We start from the raw sequence: 22879 nt of genomic DNA, 5'->3' as shown, positions 1-22879 counted from the left end.
GTGCCTTTCCTCAGGCCTATGCAGAAAGCCTCCTCCACACGCCTACATGGAAAGCCCAAGACCGCAAGAGCACACCTCTCCACCCTTCTGTATGCCTACATGGAAAGTCTAAGGTGGAGAGAGGACACCTCTCTGCCCTTCCACGTGCACATGAGGAAAGTCTGAGGCAGAGAGAGCAAACCTCCCTGCCCTTCCATGTGCCTACATGAAAACCCTAAGGCAGGGAGAGCAGCAGCAAAGACCTTCTGGGAACAGAACAGAACCAGCATCAATGACAAACAGAAATGACATTGATAAGTCAGACAGCATGAAAAGGAGGAGCTAAGGTGAAGGCGGATTGCAAAGTGGCTTTCAGAGAACGTTTAAATAGGGCACCCTGAATGAGATTTGCCAACTGGTTGCATAGAAAGAAATCATGTGGTCTATCAGCTGAATCCCTTCCATCAATCAGCTGATCCATCAGTTGACTAGGTTGTTTGAGACAGCTGATGTAGCTTGGATGTGAGCTGAGATTGACACCGTGTCCTGCCTGAATTAACGCTATGCTCAGTTTCTGCTAATATATACCCCTTAATCCTACACAATGGGACTTTCTCCTTGTAGTATGTAAAGTGAGACTACTTATGGCCATAGTCAAATAACAAGCCTAAATGGGGAGTTAGTTTGGCTCATGTGATCTTGTGAAAGGAAGAGAGGGAAGATGATGCGAGGCTCTACTGTAGAGAAGAAAACATGGGGATGTTTATCTGGGTTGTTGTGGTTGTTTGCCTGAAGGCCTCTGAGGATCTCTGACTGACCGCCTGGTAAAACAGCCTTTATTCCCTGTAACCCTCATCCTTGTCCTACTAGTGGGTGGTCAAACATAACGAATTAACATCTGGTTCAGTGGATTGGCTTTCTTTTACTACGTATATGCAGAAGCTAAAACACCCACACACATACTGACAGACCCTGTTACTCTGAGACAAGGTGCTACGGACGTTGTGCTCCCCTGGTGATGTCCTGGGATGAGGGAATAAAGAGCCAAGCAAAGCAAGCTAAGTGGTATTATTTCACCACCTAATTAAGCTTTAACAGTAAAAGGAGAAGAAAAGCAACAAGGAAAATAATTCTCTGTAATACTCCTGTGGCTGAATATGTCCACACATGCAGTTTAGCAATTTTGTAGGGTCAACATGACCCTTCTTTTCCCGTAATTATTTTGCCTCTCAGTTCTGCTTATAAAACACTAACCACTGATCCATGTTGCTGACCTAGATATTAGGTGTATGATTAGCCTTTACATCTAACAGAGGTTCTACAAATTGCTAATGCATGTATAGCATGACAGGGATGAATAATTATGAATGGGATGAATAAATTACCACCTTTAAACATGACTAACAAAGTCTCAGTGTTTTTCTGCTTGCCCAGTGAAATTTGCCCACTGTTGTGGCTCATTTATGAAACAATTTTGCGTCCTTTAATTGAAAAGTGTGATCATTTTATTATTTTTACCCCTACCCCTCATTTCCAAGTGCATTTTTGGACCACTGGAAAGAGTTACAAGGGGTATTGGCTAAAATCTTCCCCTATGAAATGGGACAATCCTTCAAGGCCCTGATACGTCCATCATCACTGATAGCGTTTACATAAACTGACATAACCCCGGCGGTAATGGTATTACCACAATAACAGCAATTTATGGATGGAGATAGAAAAGCATGAATGCTCGTGAGTCATTCATAACTTAATTTTCATGCTATCAATCAATGATACAAGTCATCAAATGAAAGAGAACATTAACATTAGCATCCCCTGCTCCGACCCTGCCAGTCTGCACTGATATTAGAGGACCAGTAAGTCTACCAACTTTGCTGTTGGACTTCAGTTAAATATCAGGCATCATATGCCATCACGAGGGGGAATACCTCATGGAAACACGTCAAAATGCAGGACTGTCATGCACAAATCAGCAATAACAGTGTAGAGTTAGCTAGCTAGCTAGCTAGTTAGCTGCCAAGACACCAGCATACTACTAGCAGATTGTTTGTTGGAGTTGTTATTGTTGTGCTTGTTATAAAGAAAAGGACCAAAACACATTGACATTAAAGTGTGTTAAAACCATGGTTATGGCCATTTTTTAAATTTTGGTTTACAAAGGAAATACACTAGTGGGTGTCTTTTGTTAATTGTGCCGCTATCTTGCTAACAATTTGTCATAACACTCCATTTGAAGTGTGCCTCTGACAAACTTCAATTTGGTGGGCCGTGCAGCTCGAACACTTGATTGATTGATTGATTTTTATTAGTCAATTTAATTTTTGTCAGAAGAAAAACACCACCTTAGCAGAGGCCATGGGTGAAGTCAGGATAACACAATAAAGCCCGGAGGCTTATACCCATTTTGGTCCCTTTGGTCCCACTTCGCCCTACCCCTCTATGCCAACAACAATTGGAACACCCTACCCCTAGACATGAACACACAAATGGAGGGGTAAGGGCTAAGCAGTGGGGGCAAGGGATGTATCAGGATTAAGCCTTTGTCTTTGAACTCACGTATACGTATTAATTTTAGTTTAATGGCAGCAATCAAAGTCGTCATATTTTGTGATGGCTAGGGGAGTATGAGCTGTGGAGCCAGATGGAATCATTAGAATTGGGTGCCATGTGAAAAAACCGAAAAAGCCTGGACAACCTTGTGGAGATATGTGTGAGTGGGGGGTGGTGTCATGTGGGTGTTTAAGGGCTTCTTGAGGAAAAGCATGCATTAGATTGTTAGAATGGGGTTCAATTACATCCATTAGAGATAGTGAGGACTGTGAGTGGCGCATGCCTGTGTGAGAATGGAGGAGATAAGGTTTCCCCTGTCAAGGAAACGTGCTGAGGAGGGGCAGTAATGGGGGGTGGTACTCTAAAGACGCAGACAGACAGGAGACAGACCCTAAAAATGACAGGTGTGGAGGCATTGTGACTGACAATACCAGGCTGAGGACTCACTTGACAATCTTGAGTAATTTCCAGACGGTGACCTAGAAAGGTATAGGTATTTCAAGTCTGAAATCATGTGTAGAGAACTCATTTTTAGATTTATACATTTTCATAATAGGTGGAACTGCAGCTCAGTCGTCCATGAAGGTATCCAAGATCTAACTGTCATCCTTAACATTTGGATTACATCTTTTATTTCTCTGGTTTCTTCAGTGTACTTATATTTCTGCCCACATCTGACAAGCAGAGGGAAGTAGGACTGTATCCTGACACTGGTAATAAAAATCTATTTTGTTTCTATTGTTTAGTATGTGTGTCCTTGTCTGGGACAACAAGTTAGGGAGACTGAAATGCTATATGTGATTTGCTTTGTGAAGCTGTGCCTTTTTTCTTTTTCTTTTTTTTTAAACTTTCAAGCAGCGGGCTGGTTTGTGAAGGTGTGGCTGTTTATGAAAGCTGACAGGCAACCTGGCGCAGGGTGCGAATGCTGATCCAAAACGGGCCGGACAAATGCCTGCACACACACCAGCGTTCTGTCGCTGGCTGCCCGCGGAGATGTCAAACACAATGATGTGGTGAGAGGCTGCAGGAGAGCTTGCTGCTCGCTGCTAGGAAGTCATGACACACACAAAGGCACACACAAGGACACAAATTCATACACGAGAGTTATCCCAAGAAGCAACATACTCATTGGCTATCAAAAGGCTCACTTTTCTCTAACTACAGAACACACACATACACACACTGTAGAGAATAACAACAAAGCAGACATATCAACCTAATCCACGTTCAGACTGGAACGATCACCTGTCTTTAGAAAACACAGCTAATGTTTGCACTATTCATCTCACTCTATTGTCTAATTCCGACAACTCGATAATTGTGTTACACATGTCAGGCCCCCGGAGCCTGGACAATCCTGTGAATCGTTTCAAAGTGCCCCAAATTCATTAATTACAGAGTGTGTTAATCTCATTGAGATGGGAGGAAAAGGACCCTCATAACTCATCCAATTAGGTAATTGAGTGCTACTTGGATTAGAGGGAATGAAAGGACAAGCCCCGCTGAGATTGGGGACTTCTGTTTCCGCAGTAAGAATACATACATGGTCGTCCACAGATTACAAGGAAGTATATGCTAAACCTGATCCTATCCATCTAAAAGCTCAACATTCACTTAAAGGCTTTCTCTAGCTGCAAACCTCTAGTCCACACGTTGTCAAGGTACAGGCATTGGTACTGAGCACCAGTGTCATGAACATGAGCCTCTCATCCATGAGTAGACGCACACTTCCTTCTGCACAGTGATATGGTTGGTTTGTGTATTTTTTGGCGCTTTGAGCACCACAAGCCAAGTGCCATCTAGTTTACACTGCATGCATTTTGAGTGATGGACACCTGTTTCTACTTGAATTGGTGCCTATTGGTTAAAAGTGTAGTGCATGTTTCTGTTTATCCACATGGCATGCTTCAAGTGCTTCGAATTCGAAGTTCAGCTCAAGCAATCTATGTCACAGGTCTATGTCTTCTCCAGTGTCCAATCCGGACAGCAGTGAGAAGGGCTTTCCACACTGAACAACAACGAAAAACTTAAGAAAATGCCAGTATGTGCTATTGCTAACAACCCTGAGCTATCTGATCTCGAGGAAATCCTGTGTGATCAATGCATAGGATTCAAGCAAAAAGGCTGTAAGAGCCAAAGTTACTTTAAATTCAGGTCTATTTGTCTATTTGTTCAATGTTATTCATGACAAATAATTACTGACATTGCAAAGAAATGATAACATCAGAAATTAAGTTACGAACAAACTGTTGAGCAGTCTCAGTGACTTGGCGAGAGGTGAGCAAGCCTCAGCGTACTGCAGCAATCAAAGAGGTACTTTGTTTAACTTGCAGACTACTTGTGTGAAGATGCCAAATTCTATTTCATTTTAAGTATACTGCCTGCCTCAGGGCTCTGTGCCATTTAAAGAGTGGATCCCATAATTCCCCTAAGTGCTTCACAATGCAAAAGGCACTATGTACAAATTAATGAACAAATCAACAAACACAAAGCCAAGTTCTTACTGAGATGCTCCTCTCGAGCAATTAGAAAAAGTATATTATCTAACCTGATGGAACAATAGCAGCACAAACACGCTGGAAAAGGCAAAGTGAAACGTGCCCATCACAGTCTGCAAAATAAAAGGTCTGAGAGGGTCAATCATAAACAGAGTGCATAATGCGGCTATCTGTTGAGTGTGTGTGTGTGTGTGTGTGTGTGTGTTTTTGTTGAGCAGTCTGCCTGTCTGCCTGCAGAGCAGCCCAGATTATGCATGAATCGGGCTGCTTATCAGCTGACCTTTAAATTGGAGCCGCAGAGCAACTGCAGGCCCAAGGGCTGACGCTCGCACCTGATTGGCTGCTCCGCCTCAGACCTGCTGACAATAGAAATTAACAGAGCCAGGTGGGCATGTCCGCAGGCGGAAGAAGTATAGGAGTTGAGGGAGATAGGGGGAGGTGGGGACTGCATTAATATAAAAATATATTTCCACTATTTTCCTCATTTTCATCTTTTCTTAAGCTTCAGGAGAGAAGGAAAAAGTCATTATGTGCTGTGAAGCATGCTAACGGTGGAGCAGGTAAGAAAAGACGAGCTCGGCATTACCTGGATTTCATCTCTAGCTCACTCATGCTATCTTCCCCTCTATCTCCCTCTTTTCTCTCTCAGTTCCTCCCACTCATTCTGTATTTTAATGGCGGAGGGGTCTTGGCAGGCTGTGATTGCTTGATAGATAGATATCTCCCGTTGGAGAGGGATACATGGAAGAGGAGACGGGGGCTGAGGATAAGGTGTGTGTTCTGTCGTCCGCAGGGACAAGGAGCTCTGTGTGTCTGTGGAGGATGATGGATTACATGGGGGCCATGGCTTTGTGTGTGTGTGAGGTGGGGGTGCGTGGTGCCCTCCATTCTGTCACTATGTACACAGTGAAAGCATGGCAGTGAATTAATTTTTCACAACGGCAGCTGGAAAAGGTCATTAAATAAAACAAATGTTTGTGAATGGGAATCCCCAGGAATTAACTTCAGCACCGTATACGCAACAGCGCAGTGTTCTGGCAGTAAACGGGAGCATTACGTTGTACTGTGGACAAGAGCACAGGTGGCTGAGAACGCTGGCATACGCTTGGCCTTCTGTCAGATTAAAATGAGTTGGAAAAAAATGCTTTGGATTACATTTGCCTGTGTGTGTGTGTGTGTGTGTGTGTGTGTGTGTGTGTGTGTGTGTGTGTGTGTTCATGGTGGCCATTTCATATGTGACAGTTACATGTACATGATCTCCATCCAAAGATGATGAAGTGTCCTTGCCTCCTTGTTCCTGACTGCCCTTCTGTCAGGCAGCGGGAGGGGTTACGAGGTCAGCCAGCTCTTCCTGTTTATTTCCATCCCAACGATAAGCTTGGGCTGTAACTGATCTGTCGCATTCGTGGAGACGTCCAACATGAGTTGTGAGAGTGGGTATACCATGTGTGCATGTGTGTGTCATGTGATACACAGATAAAGCAGGCCCACGGGGAAGACAGAGTGGCCAGCCACAGTGCTGCATCTGTCACCAACACAAAAACCTCACCAGTTGCCCAGGCACAGATGACAGAGAGCCACTATAACAACCTCTGCATGTGTGTGTGTGTGTGTGTGTGTGTGTGTGTGTGTAGGCTCACCAAAGCATGTGGGTGAGACCTTATCATAGCTGGACACATTCCTAGCAGGAAGATAAAAGAGGCCAAATGAACCAGATCACCGCAGCGTGTGAGCAATATATGTATGGGTGTGAGAATGTGTGTTTCAGTGTGTTTGTGTGTTGTGTGTGTGAGAGGGAGAGTGTTTGTCAGTGATGAATAGGAGTTTAAGGACCTACACCTTACAGATAAGCGGAGAAAATCATCAGGACAACAACAACAATGCTACAATGCAGGCTCAAATAAATACCAGAGGAGCCCTCCAGGCAAACATCAACCACATTCAGACACAATGTAGAGCGAAGTAGAAGCTGAAGATTTCATGAAAAACAACCCCTTATGTAGTCTCTGCCCGTTTTTATTTCTAAAAAATAGCGAGGCTAAATGAAAAGAAGTTCTGGAACCAAATCATTTACCAGTGAACTGTGTTTCAAGCTATCTTCAGTGTGTACTGGTCACTGGCTGGCCTATGCTCGTGTATTTATAACTAGGCTGATGTCAAAGGCTGAAAATTTCTGCCTATATCAGACTGAAACACCTATGTTGTATCCTTGTGTATATTGGCAGAGATGGAGAAAGAAATTGCAGAGGAGTAAACTGCAGCAATACATGTTTTGTTTGTGACATTTAATGCTTGTTTTCCAATTCAGCTTAAAGCTACAGTTCACCCCAAGAATAAAAAAAAAATCCTCTAAAGATTGTTCTGGTGTGACTTGCAAATTCTTGGAGGTATCGGCCGTAGAGATGTCTACCCTCTCCTGAATATAATGGTGCTCAGCTTGTGGTGTTCAAGCGCCAAAAAATACACTTGAAAAACTAAACAGTAATGTGTCTTCACTTACTAAAATATAAAAAAGTAGCAGGACAAGTTGATGATGATATATCTCACTATATAATGACGAAAACTCTGACTGCGTGTGTGTCTGTGTGTTTGTTCCACGTTTTTCTCCTCACTGACTTGGTCAATCCATGAGAAATTTGGCACAGTGGTAGAGGGTCATGGGAGGATGCGAATGAAGCAATATTACATTGGCCAAAGGGGGGCGCTATAGCAACCGATTGAAATTGCAAACTTTGAATGGGCATATCTCATGCCCCGTATGTCACAGAGACATGACACTTTGCACAGATGAGATGTGTCTCCTCATGAGGAACAAATTTGCCTCAAGAACATATAGATACACATTTTCCGCCATTTAGAATTTTTTGAAAAACACTTAAAATCGATCTCTTCCTAGGAAGTTTGACCGATCTGCATGAAACTCGGTGAACATAATCTAGGGACCAATATCTAAAGTTCCCTCTTGGCAAAAGTTGGAAAACTTACTAAAACCGAGCTTCTATAAGGCAATGAATATTGCGAAGCGCATGGCTGATCACATAAAGATGTATAACATCTCAAGGGTTTCACTGATCACCACGCAACTTTGTAGGCATATGACCACACATAATCTGAGGGGACCCCACCATTATTGACCCCATGGGGGCGCTAGAGAGCTCATTTCTTATATAGGCCTAACCGCCATATCGATTTTTACTAAGCTTGGTAGATATGTAGAACAGGACGCCTCAAGGTGACTGGAGAAATTTAACACTAATTGGCAACTGGGTGGCGCTATAACAACAGAAAAATGCTTAAAAATGGCTAAAATGTGACCAATCACTGTGGCTCCCCCTGTGGCCCAATGTTTTGTTTTATTTCTAAATTTTGGTATGACTAAGTCATGGTACGGTATGCTGTACATAATCACAGAAACTGTCAGTGTGTCATTCTGTCAGTCAGTCATTCTGTCTGTCCCACATTTTTCTTCTCACTGACGTGGTCAATCTATGTGAAACTGCACATAGGCATTGAGGATCGGCATAGGTAGAAGGTGACAAAGCTACCAATGGGTATGGATTAGTATGTTATACTAATATCTATATTTAATTTCTTGTAAGGCAAAGACAATTGTTATTATATATATCACACATTTAGACTGGTTTATACTTATAAGTCACTGACAATTGGTAATTTATATTATACACTACGACAGGTTTATGTAAGATAGATATTTGGTAATTACTATCATTATAATAATAACATTATTTTTGTGTGACAAAGTTAAAGGTAATAAAAATTGTGTATTAGGAAAAGTCTTAGGTATAGGTTTATCTATATTATGATTCATTCACTCAATGACTTATGGGGAAAGGGTGGGATTTAATAAGGTTATACTTCCTCCCTTCTACCTTACATTGACATTTGCTTTTTTATTATGCTTTTCATTAATTGTAAATACTACTTTCTTTCTGTCTGTCTGCTTGTTTGTATGTTCATGTCTTTTCTTTTTTTACCTTGTTGCGAGCAGTTTCATGTAGGAACTATTTTCTTTCTACCCAACTACACCCGCAAACCGCATCACCACACAAAAGCTATTTGTATTTTTGATGCTGGGGGTGAACTGTGCCTTTAATATACATAAAAATACAGATTTATTGTGGTAATCTTTGTTAATAAAGTTTCATGTTTATCTGTAAAAGTTCTTTAGTCAGACATATATATCACAATCATTTGTTTAAAGGTATACAATGCATAAATTGTTGGCTAATGTTTGTAACTAGTGTCGCTAGTGGAAGTGAAAGTCAGCCCCACTGTTGTCTGCTTGGCATTTCACCCCACTATATTTGTGTTTTCCTGCGCTTAATGGTTTCTTCTTGGATTCGTGCTGCTAACAGTTTGACACCTGGTCACCACCATTTTATAAAGTCAAATACAACACAGGCAGAGGTCAGAGTCTCTGCAAATAAATACACCACCACACACTTCTAGTGGGTCATAAGTGATGACTGATTATTTTCACATGAATGTGTGCATAGTTTTTTATTGTTTTTAGGGTAAATCCTGCATAGTATACCTTTAAGACATATGTAAATAAGGAAAAACATTGGCCTATATAGTGTCATCTCATTTTAATTATTCTAGAAAACTGATATCAAGACTAGGGGTACACAAATTCACTGTTTTGTGTTCCCGATATTGGTTCTGGTACATCAACTTAGGATATTACATACAGAGTACCAGTGTCCCCTTTTTAGCGATTTAAAATCTTCATACTTCATTGCAGGGAACTCACTGGGATTAGTTTTGTATGGTAATAGTGCAAACGCTGAATTTTATGACAGCATTTAATGTGGGTCGCTCATGTCCAGCCACTATCTGATACAACAGATAAGGTCAGTATTGGCACCCATTTGATCCCTATTCAAGACACTAGAATATTTTCTCAGTGTAGTTTACTACGCTGCCCTACACAACTCCACACACTCTCTTTCTCTCCTTCTCAGATGACGTACAGTAGATGAGTCCCCTTCCTTTCAAGCTCAGAAGAGGAATTTGCTGGATGAGGGAGCACATCTCTCCTTCATAAGGAACGTTGTTGCATTTCATTAGGGATAAGATTCATCACAGCAAGCAAACAAGAGAGCCGTGCAAATCGCATTGGAGGAATTCCTACACTATCCTCAACATTGTCTAAACACACACACACACACACGCACTCACACACACACACACACACACACACACACACACACACACAAACACACACACTCAAACACAGCTGATATGCAAAAGGCACAAAGCAAACAAAAGCTAAGAGCGCTGATTCAGGAGACAAAGGGGTACATCAAGGACGGTGATACTGCGTGATTGCTCATTATTGCGAGCTTCAAAATGACGCATTACTGTGTCAGTGTTAAGAATGGCAGCCGGCTGCCTGGAGTTAAACGGCCACATTTTTTCTCATTGAACAATGGAGCTGTTCCTTCTGCAAAGGCCTGGATCCCAGAGAGGCTGAGCATGTGGGGCGTGAGTGTGCTCTCCTGGTCAGAGGTCCAGTGCTCTGTCTGAGTGAGAGGACACCCGAGGGTCCATTTTGGAGATGACTGTAAAGCTCCAGCTCTGACCCCGGAAAAATGGCTCAGATAAGGCCCGTATACAGACCAATTTAACAGGTCACGACCCTGTCTCAGAGTGGGAGCGACACAGCGGGAGTGTGTGAACACAGCCTAGGGGATCTGTCCCATGATGAGATACTGGTGATATCTAAGTGTAGCCCTGACGCTGCAGCAGTGGCTGTCAGCCCATTGATTCACAGCTAGAACAACTGGGGAGACAGGGACACAGTCAGGTTCTGTGGCTGGGACAGCATGTGATTATATGTGTCTTTTGGTATATGTGAGCATGTAGTGGACGTCCAGTGCAGCATTATGTACTCCAGGCAGGCAGACCTAAGGAACAGTGAACAGAGAGACAGAAAGCTGGGGCCTTCACCCACACTGAGGTCAACAGCTGCATATGGCACACAACAGATCTATTCATGACAGATGTACACAAATGCAGACCCACACTTGGCACATACTGGACAGAGGCCTGTTTGTGGCTCAAGAGATAAGAGGGATGCCATGCAAGCTCTGTGAGTTACAGTGTGGGAGAGCCAAAGGGAGATGTTACCACACACTACTAGACAGTCCTCTGTGTCTTCTAGTGTATTAAACACAATGATCGTGCCTGTCTGCTAAAGGCAGCACGCTGGCTCCAGTTGAGACTGAGCGTGGGATGGAGCTGGAGGTGTATATAAGCAATATTAGATAATAGATGGACTTCAATGAAAGCTTTGATATCGATATAAACAAGCCACATAAAACAGAAGTGAGACAGAGACAATGGCACGCAGAGTGAGTGAGAGAACAACAACCATGAAATATTTGCGTATTAGAAAGAAAGAACACAGAGTTCTGATTCACAGAGTGTTTGGCCCCCAGAAGAGAAGCGTATATTTTCTGTTTTTGAAGTCGTATCTTTGTGTGTTAGCAGGGAGTGGGTGGTGCAGGACATGATCTGACAGCGTATCTGACAGTAAATCCCCAAATGGAAAAGGAAAAATACAGAAATACTCTAATATCTATCTGTTAGGGATTGGTACTCTAGCACTCATATACTCTATTTTGACTTCAGTATTTGCTCACCATATTGAGTATTCGCGCCCAACCTCCCACATGTAAACATGACTTATATATTACCATTCAAAATGGGTGCTGCTGCTGAGGAAGTGTGAGTTTGCACCAAACGCCAGTCCACACGCTGACACACACAGTGACAGGGCTAACGTTTAGCATCAAAAGGTTAACATTACCCAATCACCCAATTACCCAATTTCTGTGTCAGTGTGAGTTTGTTGGGACCGTTAAAGAGCTCAGTGTCAGATGTTAGCCGCTGCTGTGTTAGCTTGCGCTAACTGGAAAGATGTTGAACTGAAGGGAAGAGAGCGGCTGCGGACTCCCAAAAAGGTCGTTCAGTCTGCGTCTACCTTGTGTAACAGCATCTATCAATCTATCTATCTATCTATTAGGGGTTGGTCTGGGTACTCAAGTACTTGTGTACTTTATTTTGACATCACAACCCATTTAAAGTGGGTAAAATTGCATTGTAGAGCTGTTTGCAGTGTATAGCTTCACTCATTCAAGCACTACTCATTGCCCTGCTGCTGCTCTGTTGCTCTGTTTATCATGAAACTGCTGCTGAGGAAGTGTGAGCTATGCACCCAGTGCCAGTCCACACGCTGACACACACAGTGACAGGGCTAACTGTTAGCATCATATGGTTAACATTACCTACCCTGCTTATTAATGAATTTAACAACAGTCAAGCCATTTCAGAGTCAGTGTAAGTTTGTTGGAACCATTAAAAAGCTGTGTCGGATGTTAGCTGCTGTTACTGTGTTAGCTCACGCTAATTGGACAGTTTTAGGGTTTAAATGGCTAATTGAAGCCTGGTTGTCTGAGAAATAAATTTACATTACATTCCTATTCTTGGGTAAGATGTTTCTAGGAGGAAAATTACTTCAAATACCAATATCTATCTATCTATCTATCTATCTATCTATCTATCTATCTATCTATCTATGTGTGGTTATATATAAACACTGTATACTTCGCATTGGCTAAACTCTCTCTCTCTCTCTTTCAGCCTCAACTATAACTAAACTTTAAGAGGAGATAAACTCTACTGTATGCCTATAAAGTGCAGAACATGAAGCACTGTCCTTGTTTAGCCGATTGGGTCCTGTGCTTTGGCAGCTGTATGGACCCCTCTCTGGCCTAGACTGGTCTCTCTGGGAGAGGTCAATAGCAGGGACGTCTGCCAGGTGAGAGGTTGGCTCGGGTTTAATCGATGCGCGCCAGATGAGGACAGACAAGCGGGCGGGCAGGTAGACAGGCCGGCACGGTAACTACCAGGCAGAGATAAAACTATTCCTGGTGGGGTTCACCGGCCAACTGCTGAGCCTGCGCTGTGGCGGAGAAACTCGCGCTTCAAAACGGTTTAGGGGATTGATTTGACAGCTAATTTACAGAGGAGATTTGCATATGGCCATGTGCTAATAAGGCAGGCTTTTCTTTGCCATCCTTTGTCTTTCCCCGCTATCTCTTTCAGCTCTCGCCTTCCTTTTTTTAGACCTCAGCAAATAGTAACAGATAATGTAAGCGAATTAAAGAGACAAGAGATTCAAATTGGATATTGATTAAGAGACTAAAGCCTTGTGTTTTCTCCTGTTAAAGCCTGTGTTTAAATGATTGATTCACAATGTCACTCTCTACATCCTACTGACTGTGTGGTGAGCCGTGTTTGGGATCGGTTGTGCCTCTAAGCCCTTCAATGGGCCCACATCATGTCACGCCATGCTAAGTGCTTTGACACAGTGGTACAAAGAGCCCTACCTATCTGATGCCAATCTCCCCAGGTCTTGGTGTCACCCAGGTGGAGGCTTTCAGAGAGAGCAAGGACAAAGTCTCCTCCTCAGCAGTGCTGCACAATGCAGCCTGACTGACAGCATAAAGGACAAAATGGAGCTTCTCTGTCAAGTGGATGTTAAAGTGGTGGGAGGAAAAGGAAAAAGGATTCAGGGACAGGCGCATACATTGGATCCACAGAGGAAACAACAAGTAGAAAACAGGATGCTTTCTACCTGGAAGTCACAAGATTCACAGTCAAACAAGTTGTGACATCAAACATCTGCATGGCATTTCCTTGAACTGAGCCACTCTGTGGAATCACTTAGATTAACCTGACCGCAGCCTTAACGCAGGCTACACACTGCACATGAACACCTATCAGTGCCTTTCACATAAATGTTTGCTGTTCCTTAACTCACTGTCGTAGTGGCAGTGCTAGCACGAAAAATGATTTATAACACAAAGGGACGTGCTCACACAATGACTGCTCCACAAAAGCGCAGAGCCCCATCATGCTGACACACCATCTGTCCACGAATTAACACTCAACCATTTGCGTTGCTGGAAACTCACTCTTCATGTTCTTGAAGATGTTGAAAATGGGGAGGATCTGTCTGTAGTAAGGCACCAGAGCCTCTCCCACCATGTCTCCGGACACCACCAAATGCTGCAGGACTTTCAGGGTGGTGCAGATCACCTGACGGTTCCTGGTGTTCAGGGCATCTGGAGGGCAGAGACAGATGGCAAAGGTCAGCTGAGGCCTAGAGTTTAAAAAAATGGGGCTGCAAGGGCAAATGGTCAGTCTTTTCTTAGATCTAATTTAAAGGTTGTTTGTTCAGGCAGGTGGAGGTACAGTAAATGTGAAGCGATTCTGACAGCTGCAACTATATGGTTCATAAGAGTGGGCTTAGCATACACTCACAGCCAAATTACACATAAATCTTAACCCCCACATACTCCCTTTCCCTTGAAAGCATTTCCTTTATAGCTGGGCTTTGATTTAGACTGGCTTGTCTGCAATCAGTGATTTCAAATGCACTGGGGAGGCAGGAGTACGTGAGAGCCAATCACTGGGCTATTTGGCCTACAGCTGCACTTAACTCCATCTCCCACTGATAGAGAGAACAAAAGGGAATGATGGTGGGAGAGATGGAGGGCTAGAGAGATCAAGAGAGACAAATTCAGAAAGAGAAAGAGGGAAGGGGGGAAAAACAACAAAAGACAAAATGGCAGAAAGAGAGCTGAAGAGATGTGACAGGCGGAGGGCAAAGGCTCAGAAAATAACTGTGATTAGCAACTAAGACTGACATATTTTTCTAGTTCCTTACGCCTGTTTTATTTGTGCTTTTTTAAGTTGCTTTTTTTTTTTTTAAATTTTTATTTGAGCTTCTGCATGAGAGCTGGTAATTCCCTGTGCAGACTGTCAGCATAATTCAAGTTAGAAAAACAGACCTGAGCTATTTATCTTTATCAAACCTTAAACTGTCATTTGATGCCTTCTTTTACAAAAAAAAAGATCGTAATGGCATCACAGTGCCTATTTTGCCAGTAAGCACCTACAACAACAAGAATGAAAGACATGAAAAAAACAACATTTCATAAAGAAAGAGTCAAAACAAAGAAAACAGAGTGAGCAGAGACACTGAGGGCTTGCAGTTGACGGAGATGAGGGAAATGTGTTATTAGGTGAGAGAGAGATGTAGAGAAAGGAGAGAGGTATTTGCTGTAGAAAGACTAAAAATGGAAAAATAAAACACTTACTGCTGATTTAAAGGCAGAGCTTTTCTACAATTAATAGTATTGTCTGCACACAGTTCTCAACATGGAGGTGGCTAGCAGCTAATAGTGCTAGCGCAATATAAACAGCGCTCACAACAGCAACAGCACTGACAGAGCTAACCAGTCCCTTCAGGATTTCGTGGGCTGTTTTTGTGATTGCTGCAGCCTGAAATTCCTGATTTCATGGCAACTTTCTAAAACATTGCGATGCATGCTGCGTGTTTACAGCAATGAAATCACAGGAGCGACTGAAAATTGCAAAAACATTAGCAATGCTTTCTAAGTTTCAGAGCCTATTAAATGAATAGAATTTATTATGATGGTATGGGGGGTGGATGGGAGAGGTGCATCAACAGCTGATCACCAACACCGACGGTCCTTAAGCAGCTTCGCCGATATTGAACCAGGTGTGTGGCATCGGAGTGTGTGCAAATGAACAGTGTTTGGCTTTGCCCCTGTGCCGCTGCCAGCACCCAGACCTCCACTGCCGGATGGCCAGGGATCTCCGAGGGAATTCAAACAACGTTCATCTGAGCACAATGCGATGACACACAGCTGGTTGAATATCAGCAAAGTTTCCCTGCTTCCCTTCACTGGTTCCTGTACAGCAGGGTCAGTCTTTTTTATGTTATAATCATTAAAAAGCAAAAGCAGCATGTGTATACATTCAGTAGGCTATATCTTCAGTAGCTAGCTAGCTAACCCTACACTTTTCAGGGTTTGATTTTGGTTTTGGAACAGGGAAGAAATGTATATCTTTTTCCAACCTCTCCAGGTAACAAGTATCATTAATACACGACGTGCCCCAGGCACAACATTTAGCTCCAAATCCACAAAACCAGCCTGAAAATGAAGGAAATCTGAAACGACTGCATTAGAGTCAATGGAGCACAGCTGTGTTGTTGTCAGACCCTGGTCTGAGCCAGCCCGATGCTATGTTATGATTGGCCAGTCTGCGTCCAGGGGCGGGACTTAGTGAGGGGCACATATAGACACTACAATGGCTCGACTCTGTTTTTAAACTTGTTAATAACCTCTGGGTAACATTAGCCGTGTGATGCTAACAGTTACGGTGAAGATGTGGTGAAGATGTGGTGATTGGACAAAATAGCAAGGTCGCGCAGAATTCACAGGGATTGGATGAATTTGTTTACTTGTTGCAACTGCAACATTGCAAAATCCTAGATGGACTATCTAACATTGTTAACCTGAGGGGGGAAAGTGGAGGGAGGTGCCACACCGTCTCACTATCAGCCGTAAACACAATATTAACACGGTGTATAGTGGCAGCAATAAGCTAGCCAGTGGGACACACTCACAGTGACTCATAGGCTCTAACATGCATGTGCTGCCAAACAACACACAAACAGGTGGTGACTTCACCAGCTGCTTATAACTTATTACTCCACTATATCTCTGCATGGCAAATATCTGTTTGCTGCTACATTAATGCTCTTGATTTTGAATACGGCTCCTCTAATGCCCCATCTTCCTCTTTCAATTCTTCTTTTCTCTCTTGACACCTAACTTTGTGAGAGGGGTGGTCACATTAACTCTCACAAAACAAATGGCCGCCGCCAACAAGGCTGGAAAAACAAAAATGATGAAACGTGTTTGGTCTTCAGTAATGTTGATGACGACAACGCTTGCTGCCACAAGTGCAATAAAGTGTCTGTTTTACAAGCAACCAGGAGGCAATGCTACTAATTTGGTTCAGCGCCTGTTGAGTCAACAACATAAATTCACACAAATGCGCACTCTTCAGCGGCTGTGCCACAGTCCTCCGTCTTCCACAGGGCTTCTCTCTTCTCCTCATCTACTCTCCATGTTACTATGGATCCACCGAAGCAACTTTCATTCCTTGCACCATATTGAAATTGACAAAGAACAATGACTGACGGAGAACGAGACCAACAACCCTAAAATACTGTGTGACAGTTAGAGCGCGTACTGCATCACCCTCTGCCTTTGTTAAAACAGCTCATATGCAAATACAAAGTTGTCACAAGTGTACATTCGCTCGTAACAGTCGCACAGTGAAACACACACAATCACGCAGGGATGCACACGTTCCAACATGCACACAGACACATTTAAAAGCAATGAAACAAAATGTCAGCCTCAGTCATGAGCACAGGCGGCACTGAACACGGCTGCAACCGAATATGAAGGAGGTTATACAATGTGGAAGAGTCATATAAACAACAAGTGGCTCATAGGTCAAAGGGATAAAACATTTTACACTTGCACTGATACAAGTTTGGGTATGCATGTGAGGAAAATGACTAGTCTTTTGTTTTGTGTCCATTTGAGATCTGTCTTTGTCTCTGTCAGTGTGTGTGTGTGTGTGTGTGTGTGTGTGTGTGTGTGAGGCCTATACAGAGGACCAGCCCGCAGCTGAGATGATGCTGAATGAGCGAATGCATTGTGCCTCGTGCCATCTCTCCATCTTTGCCTTAGTGTCTCCCCAGATAGACAAGCGCGGAGATATCTGCCATCACCGAGATAAGGTGGAATGTGGAATGACAGGAATTTCAAACCTACATAACAAACAATGAAATTCTAATTACCAGCCAGCGCAAACAATTTTCCCTGCTGTGACATTTGGACCGCGGGACTGTTCAATTATTCATCGGCACTCTCGCCTTGTTGGAAAAAAAAAAAAAGAGAGAGAGAGAAAGGAAAAAAAATTAAAAGCTGGGGAGAAGGCAGCTGAGGGTCTGATATATTAATGCTTGTATAAAATCTGTGTTGGGACAAATCTGAATAAAGTAATAATCTATTCATGCAAGGACCTGTTTCATATTCAGAGTGAAAATAAAACAGCGGTGACCTTGTATTCTGTTTCCTGTAAAATGTCAGAGGTAGGGTGATACGTTGGAGAGTTTAGTGGCGAATTGTTCTCGCTACGAGTATAAATACACTTTTCAGATCAGAAGAAGATGTTCCCGTGCAGAGGCGTAACTGAGGATCTTCTTGTAATGAAAGTCTCATTTTGGTCCAAAGCTGAACAAATGTTATGCCAATCAACTGAGGCTCAATGGAAGCATGGCTCTGAATCCTCCTTCCTATTTAAGGAAGCCAGAAAAACCCAAACCACAGCATTTCAGTAACAGTTACCCTTTCTTCTTAAGTCACCATGGTACTGTTGAGCTGAGCAGGACATTTTTACCTTAACTCACAGAAATATCAGTGTTTAATATAAAATCATATTCTTTCTGCACTTTCAGCCTTTTTGAGGACAAAAAAACCCTTCTTAAATTCATCAAAAGAGAGATGTATTAAATCCATAGTTAAAAGCGTCTTTTATTTTCTTGTTGCACACAGGGTGAAAGGAACAGGGTGTACAGTGGAAAAGAGTTCAGTCTTTCAGTCACTGAGGACAGGGCCTCACAGTATAATGTCATCCAGAGCCTCCTTCATTGTGTATTCTCATTGGGTGACCTGCAGTCATCATCAAAATTCACCAGGGCCTGACGTGACTCAGTCGCTCTGCAGATAAGAGCCTGCCAGCCACATTGAAGATGTATTAACGTCAGAGGAGAAAAATATATATCTTGCCATTTTAGTCTGCAGACGGGTATTTTACTTTCTTCCTCTTTCCACCATCCCCTCTTCTTTCCTGCTCCATAGAAAAGTAATTAATCTGCAACAGAGACACGGACTGGCGGCTTTGCCTTGTGGATGGCGAAACAGGCCCGATTTTTAATAAACCAAGAAGTTAATAAGGAGCAGGCCATTTAAAATTCCATTATCAGTGCGAAGTGTGTGTTTTCATGAGGAGCATAACCATCACCTTTGGTCTGGCCTCCCCGAGGCAAATGACCAAAACTGCTGAGGGATTTGAATTTATAAACTACTGTCTAAGTTAGCGAGTGGCCCGGTCGTTCTGTGCATAATGTCAAGTTGTGTGTAAAGTGGATGCCTCTTGATGAAGGACAAAATGGACATGAGGCTGTTCAAATATTTAAAATATCAGTGGAAAGATGCTGACAAATCATGCACCTATGAAACAACACAATACACCACTAAGCCATGAAAATGACCAGATTTAATCCTTACACACTGTTCATATTTTACGTTCACAGTATGGTCTCCAAGAATCCCCTCTTAACAAGTATCTATACCAAATTTTGAACCACAGATGTATTTAGAATGCAAAAATTGCTAATAATGTTACATGTAATCTGTTAAGCTAAGAGTAGAGGTAAGTTCGCTAGCTGCTAGGTTAATTTATGCAATGTAAACATGCTAAAGCTAATAATGGGTCACTAGCAAAAAACAATTGTTTTGTCTCTGAACCTTGACAGTCCTTCCAGAAAGTCTTTCTGTCAGAAAGCCCTGAAGGTTAACTTATCCCATGTGCTCTTTTATGTGTGTTAGTGGAGTCAGTTTAAAGTAAGCTTACACTGTTACAATTACTTACATTATTTGTGTTGTTTTTATCTTTTAAGGCCAAAAGCAAAAAAGAGTTGGCAGCTTCTTCTGTAACCTACTGTGTTAAATGGGCAGATGTCTCCTATTGATTGCAGGCCCCTAAATCACATCAAATCGAAATCGTATCGTGGCAGACTTTGTATATTGACATATCGTATCATTGTCCAAAGAATCGATATAATATCGTATCGTGGTGATTTACACTTCTTCCTATGACCACTGGTTTGTATGTGCATTATGATCATGCCAAAGCTGTTTTGCTCCCCCACTGTTTCAAGATTTCCCTTTGACACTTTGATGACCGACAGGTGTCTGTCTCAGTGGGAGCCTGGGCGAATGTGGTGGGAGCATAGGTACTTCTCATGTCAAGGTCCCATTTGAACTCTGTCACAACTGTCCCATTAAAAATATAAACAGACATAGCATTTTCAGCTTCAACATTCCCTCAAAAGCTGTCAAATGTGATCCGAACAGTGTGTAAGGGTTAAATTCATTCAACAAATTTATTTTAACACAACACTGCTTTTTCCATCACTCAGAATATAAGAATACTGTTATTAAAAATACAGTGTAATTCATGCAGACGCAAAGCTGGATATGTCAGACTGAGATGTGTAATGGGTAAGACCTTGCAGAGTGTGTTCAGAGCAGTGTGTAGCGTGGTGACAGACTCTGTGCCAGGGTCAGTCTGTCACTGTGTCTCCAACAGCCCTGCCTAGTGTTGGCCGTTACGCCCCTCTGCCTCCACAGACGTCCAACACCCACACATAAACAAAGAACACACACACACACACTTCTATACACGTACACACCACCAGCCAACTGCCCATGACATGAACACTATCCCAGGCTCACTGGGCGCCACTTAAAGGCTCCCACTTTGAAACTGACACTCCACTTGGCAGCGGCGCCAAACAAAAGACAGTGTGTGTGTGTGTGCATGTGTGAGACTGTGAGTCTGTGCATGTGTGCTGAAATTCTCCAACAAAAGCCACACTCTGCATTCCTCTAACTTCTTTGTACCTTGTGTTTGCCGCACATGAAACCCTCCGCGTCTACATCACTGTAAATTCTGATGTCCATGGTCACACACCACTCTGACCTGGGATGTAACCTTTCCGCCCACCTCCATCTGCCTACTGCGTGTGTGTGCATGGAAACGTGTCAGCGTGGAAAGGTAAGGAGGCACACCACGATGACACAGTTAAATGTAGCATGTCACCACATTGCACCTGGCAGATTATCAGGCATGCTTTTAGAGCCAACCTCTTCCCACAAATGCAAAAACAAGGACGCTTCGCCCTGAGGGTTAATGTAATAATAGGAACCGTATGACTGCGAAACCAAATTAGGACGTGTCACAGGACTGGTTGTACGGTAATGTTAGAATCTGCTGTAACGCAAGTGTGTAAGACAGGTGAGTCTATTCCTGGTAAAGTATGTTGTCCTATTTTGGTTGCACTCCCTTTGCTGCTGCAGTGTCATTGTGTGTAATTATTCAAAAATACATCTTAGATATAGATGCATATTAATATTGATTTAATCATTTCATTTCATATTGATAACAGTTCATTTAATATATTCTCACATTTTTTTAAGCTAGGTTATTTTTTTTTAGAAAATGACACAGGAATTTCCTTATATCTCATGTTTCCTACCAACTAAATAAAGCTTTTTATTTAATCGTGTGTCTGTTATTAGCTTTTCATTTATTTAAGGCTACAGTGAGCTACACTATGAAAAAAGATGAAGCTGTGAACTCTTTTACCCCCCAGTAGGACACTGGCATCCTCGGCTAACATCACTGTCTTCAGGCTCTAGCAGCTAGAGTCAACACTGGTATTTTGACCTACGGAATCCAATGATACCAACCACGTCATGCTAGCTTGTCTGGAAGGGGGTTAAATAATGCTCCAAAGTTAGGCTTTCATAGTTATATTGACAATAAGGGGGTTTCTCAGCAGTTTCCAGAACAGAAGTGCTCGCCATCCCCCTAAAGATTCCCTGTCCCCCGCTAAGAAAGACAATGATTAGTTTGTGTAGGATGGAGTGGAGTGAACGATGTTAATAAAGACAAGAAAATAAAATGAAAGATTAGACTGAATAGACTAGGGAATAAAAACATGCGGGGTTGGGGTGGGCGGTTAGCTGTGGAAGACAAGACTGCAGAGATGTTTTTTTTTTAATGCAGTTATTAAAATAGTAAATAATGAAATAATGACATGCAAAAAAAAACATATTAAGGCTGCAATTAAAGTCTAACTGAGAAGATTACTTGTCTCAGCCTCTTCTAAAATAATAATAATAATAATATTTACTTACAAAAAGGGTTTGTAAAACTAATTAAAAGAAAAAGATAGTCGGAATATTTTTGCTACAGATGTCCACTGAATTGTTGCTGTATTTTAATGGTTGACGACTACTGTGATAATGTTCCTGTGTGATAATTACAACATATTTTAGTACTAAAACAATAATATCAAGTTACACATATTTTAAATGCACAAATTCCGTCTCTCCTGCTCAATGTATAGCTGTGATGTTAACCTTACTGGGACATTTTAAACAATACTCTTTGTATTCAGGCTGACACAATACCAGCATTTGTAAGGTATTTCTTCAGTCTTGAGATAACCACATTTTCCCAGCAGTGGCTGGGGAACACAGTGAAGGTAAAATGACATCAACACACACGGGGGTCACTTGGGAAAGGAGCTGTGATTTGTTAACCGTGAGAGTAGACGCCCTCGTGGACTTACTCTTGATGGGCATGATGAGCTGGGGAATGACGGGTTGAATCTTGGGGCCTCCGTGCTCCAACATGTCATGGACTCCCTGGCGGGCAAAGAACTCGTACGGATGAACGGTCTCACATAAGCCATCAAAGAACAGAGGCAGATAGTGGTGGTAGTCCAGCTTCTCGATCTCCACCTGAGGACGGAAATTTACATTTACATTACAGGCATTATTAGCTGTTTCTTTAATCCAATGAGATGGAAAAAGACAGACGGGGTTTAGTTTCTGTCCTTTGCTCAAGGGCATTTGTTGGAGCATATGGCTGTTGATGGAGACATTAGCTAGCAGCAGGAAGGAACTTTTTGTTTACTGGACAATCTCTCTCTATCCACTAAATCTGCAATACAGCAGATGAACATTCGCAGTGTTCTCGAGGAAATCAGTTATTGCCATAAAGCTGTCTTT

The 22879-nt window shown here is 42.5% G+C and overlaps 1 protein-coding gene across 1 annotated transcript in view; it reads right to left on the bottom strand.

The window, feature by feature from the left end:
* The window catches only part of pacrg (PARK2 co-regulated), a 189887-nt gene that overhangs the window by 82292 nt on the left and 84716 nt on the right, over window positions 1-22879 (bottom strand). Inside the window, exons 3-4 of the mRNA XM_049595661.1 lie at window positions 22438-22609; window positions 14036-14185 (exon numbers count right to left, since the gene is read on the bottom strand). Of these exons, the coding sequence (XP_049451618.1) occupies window positions 14036-14185; window positions 22438-22609 (322 nt within the window). The remainder of the gene's footprint in view (window positions 1-14035; window positions 14186-22437; window positions 22610-22879) is intronic.

This window comes from Epinephelus fuscoguttatus, linkage group LG14 (genome assembly GCF_011397635.1).
Source record: "Epinephelus fuscoguttatus linkage group LG14, E.fuscoguttatus.final_Chr_v1".
Taxonomy (NCBI): Eukaryota; Metazoa; Chordata; class Actinopteri; order Perciformes; family Serranidae; genus Epinephelus; species Epinephelus fuscoguttatus.
Note: the sequence above shows the minus strand (reverse complement) of the source record. Positions and strands in the feature narration are given on the sequence as shown.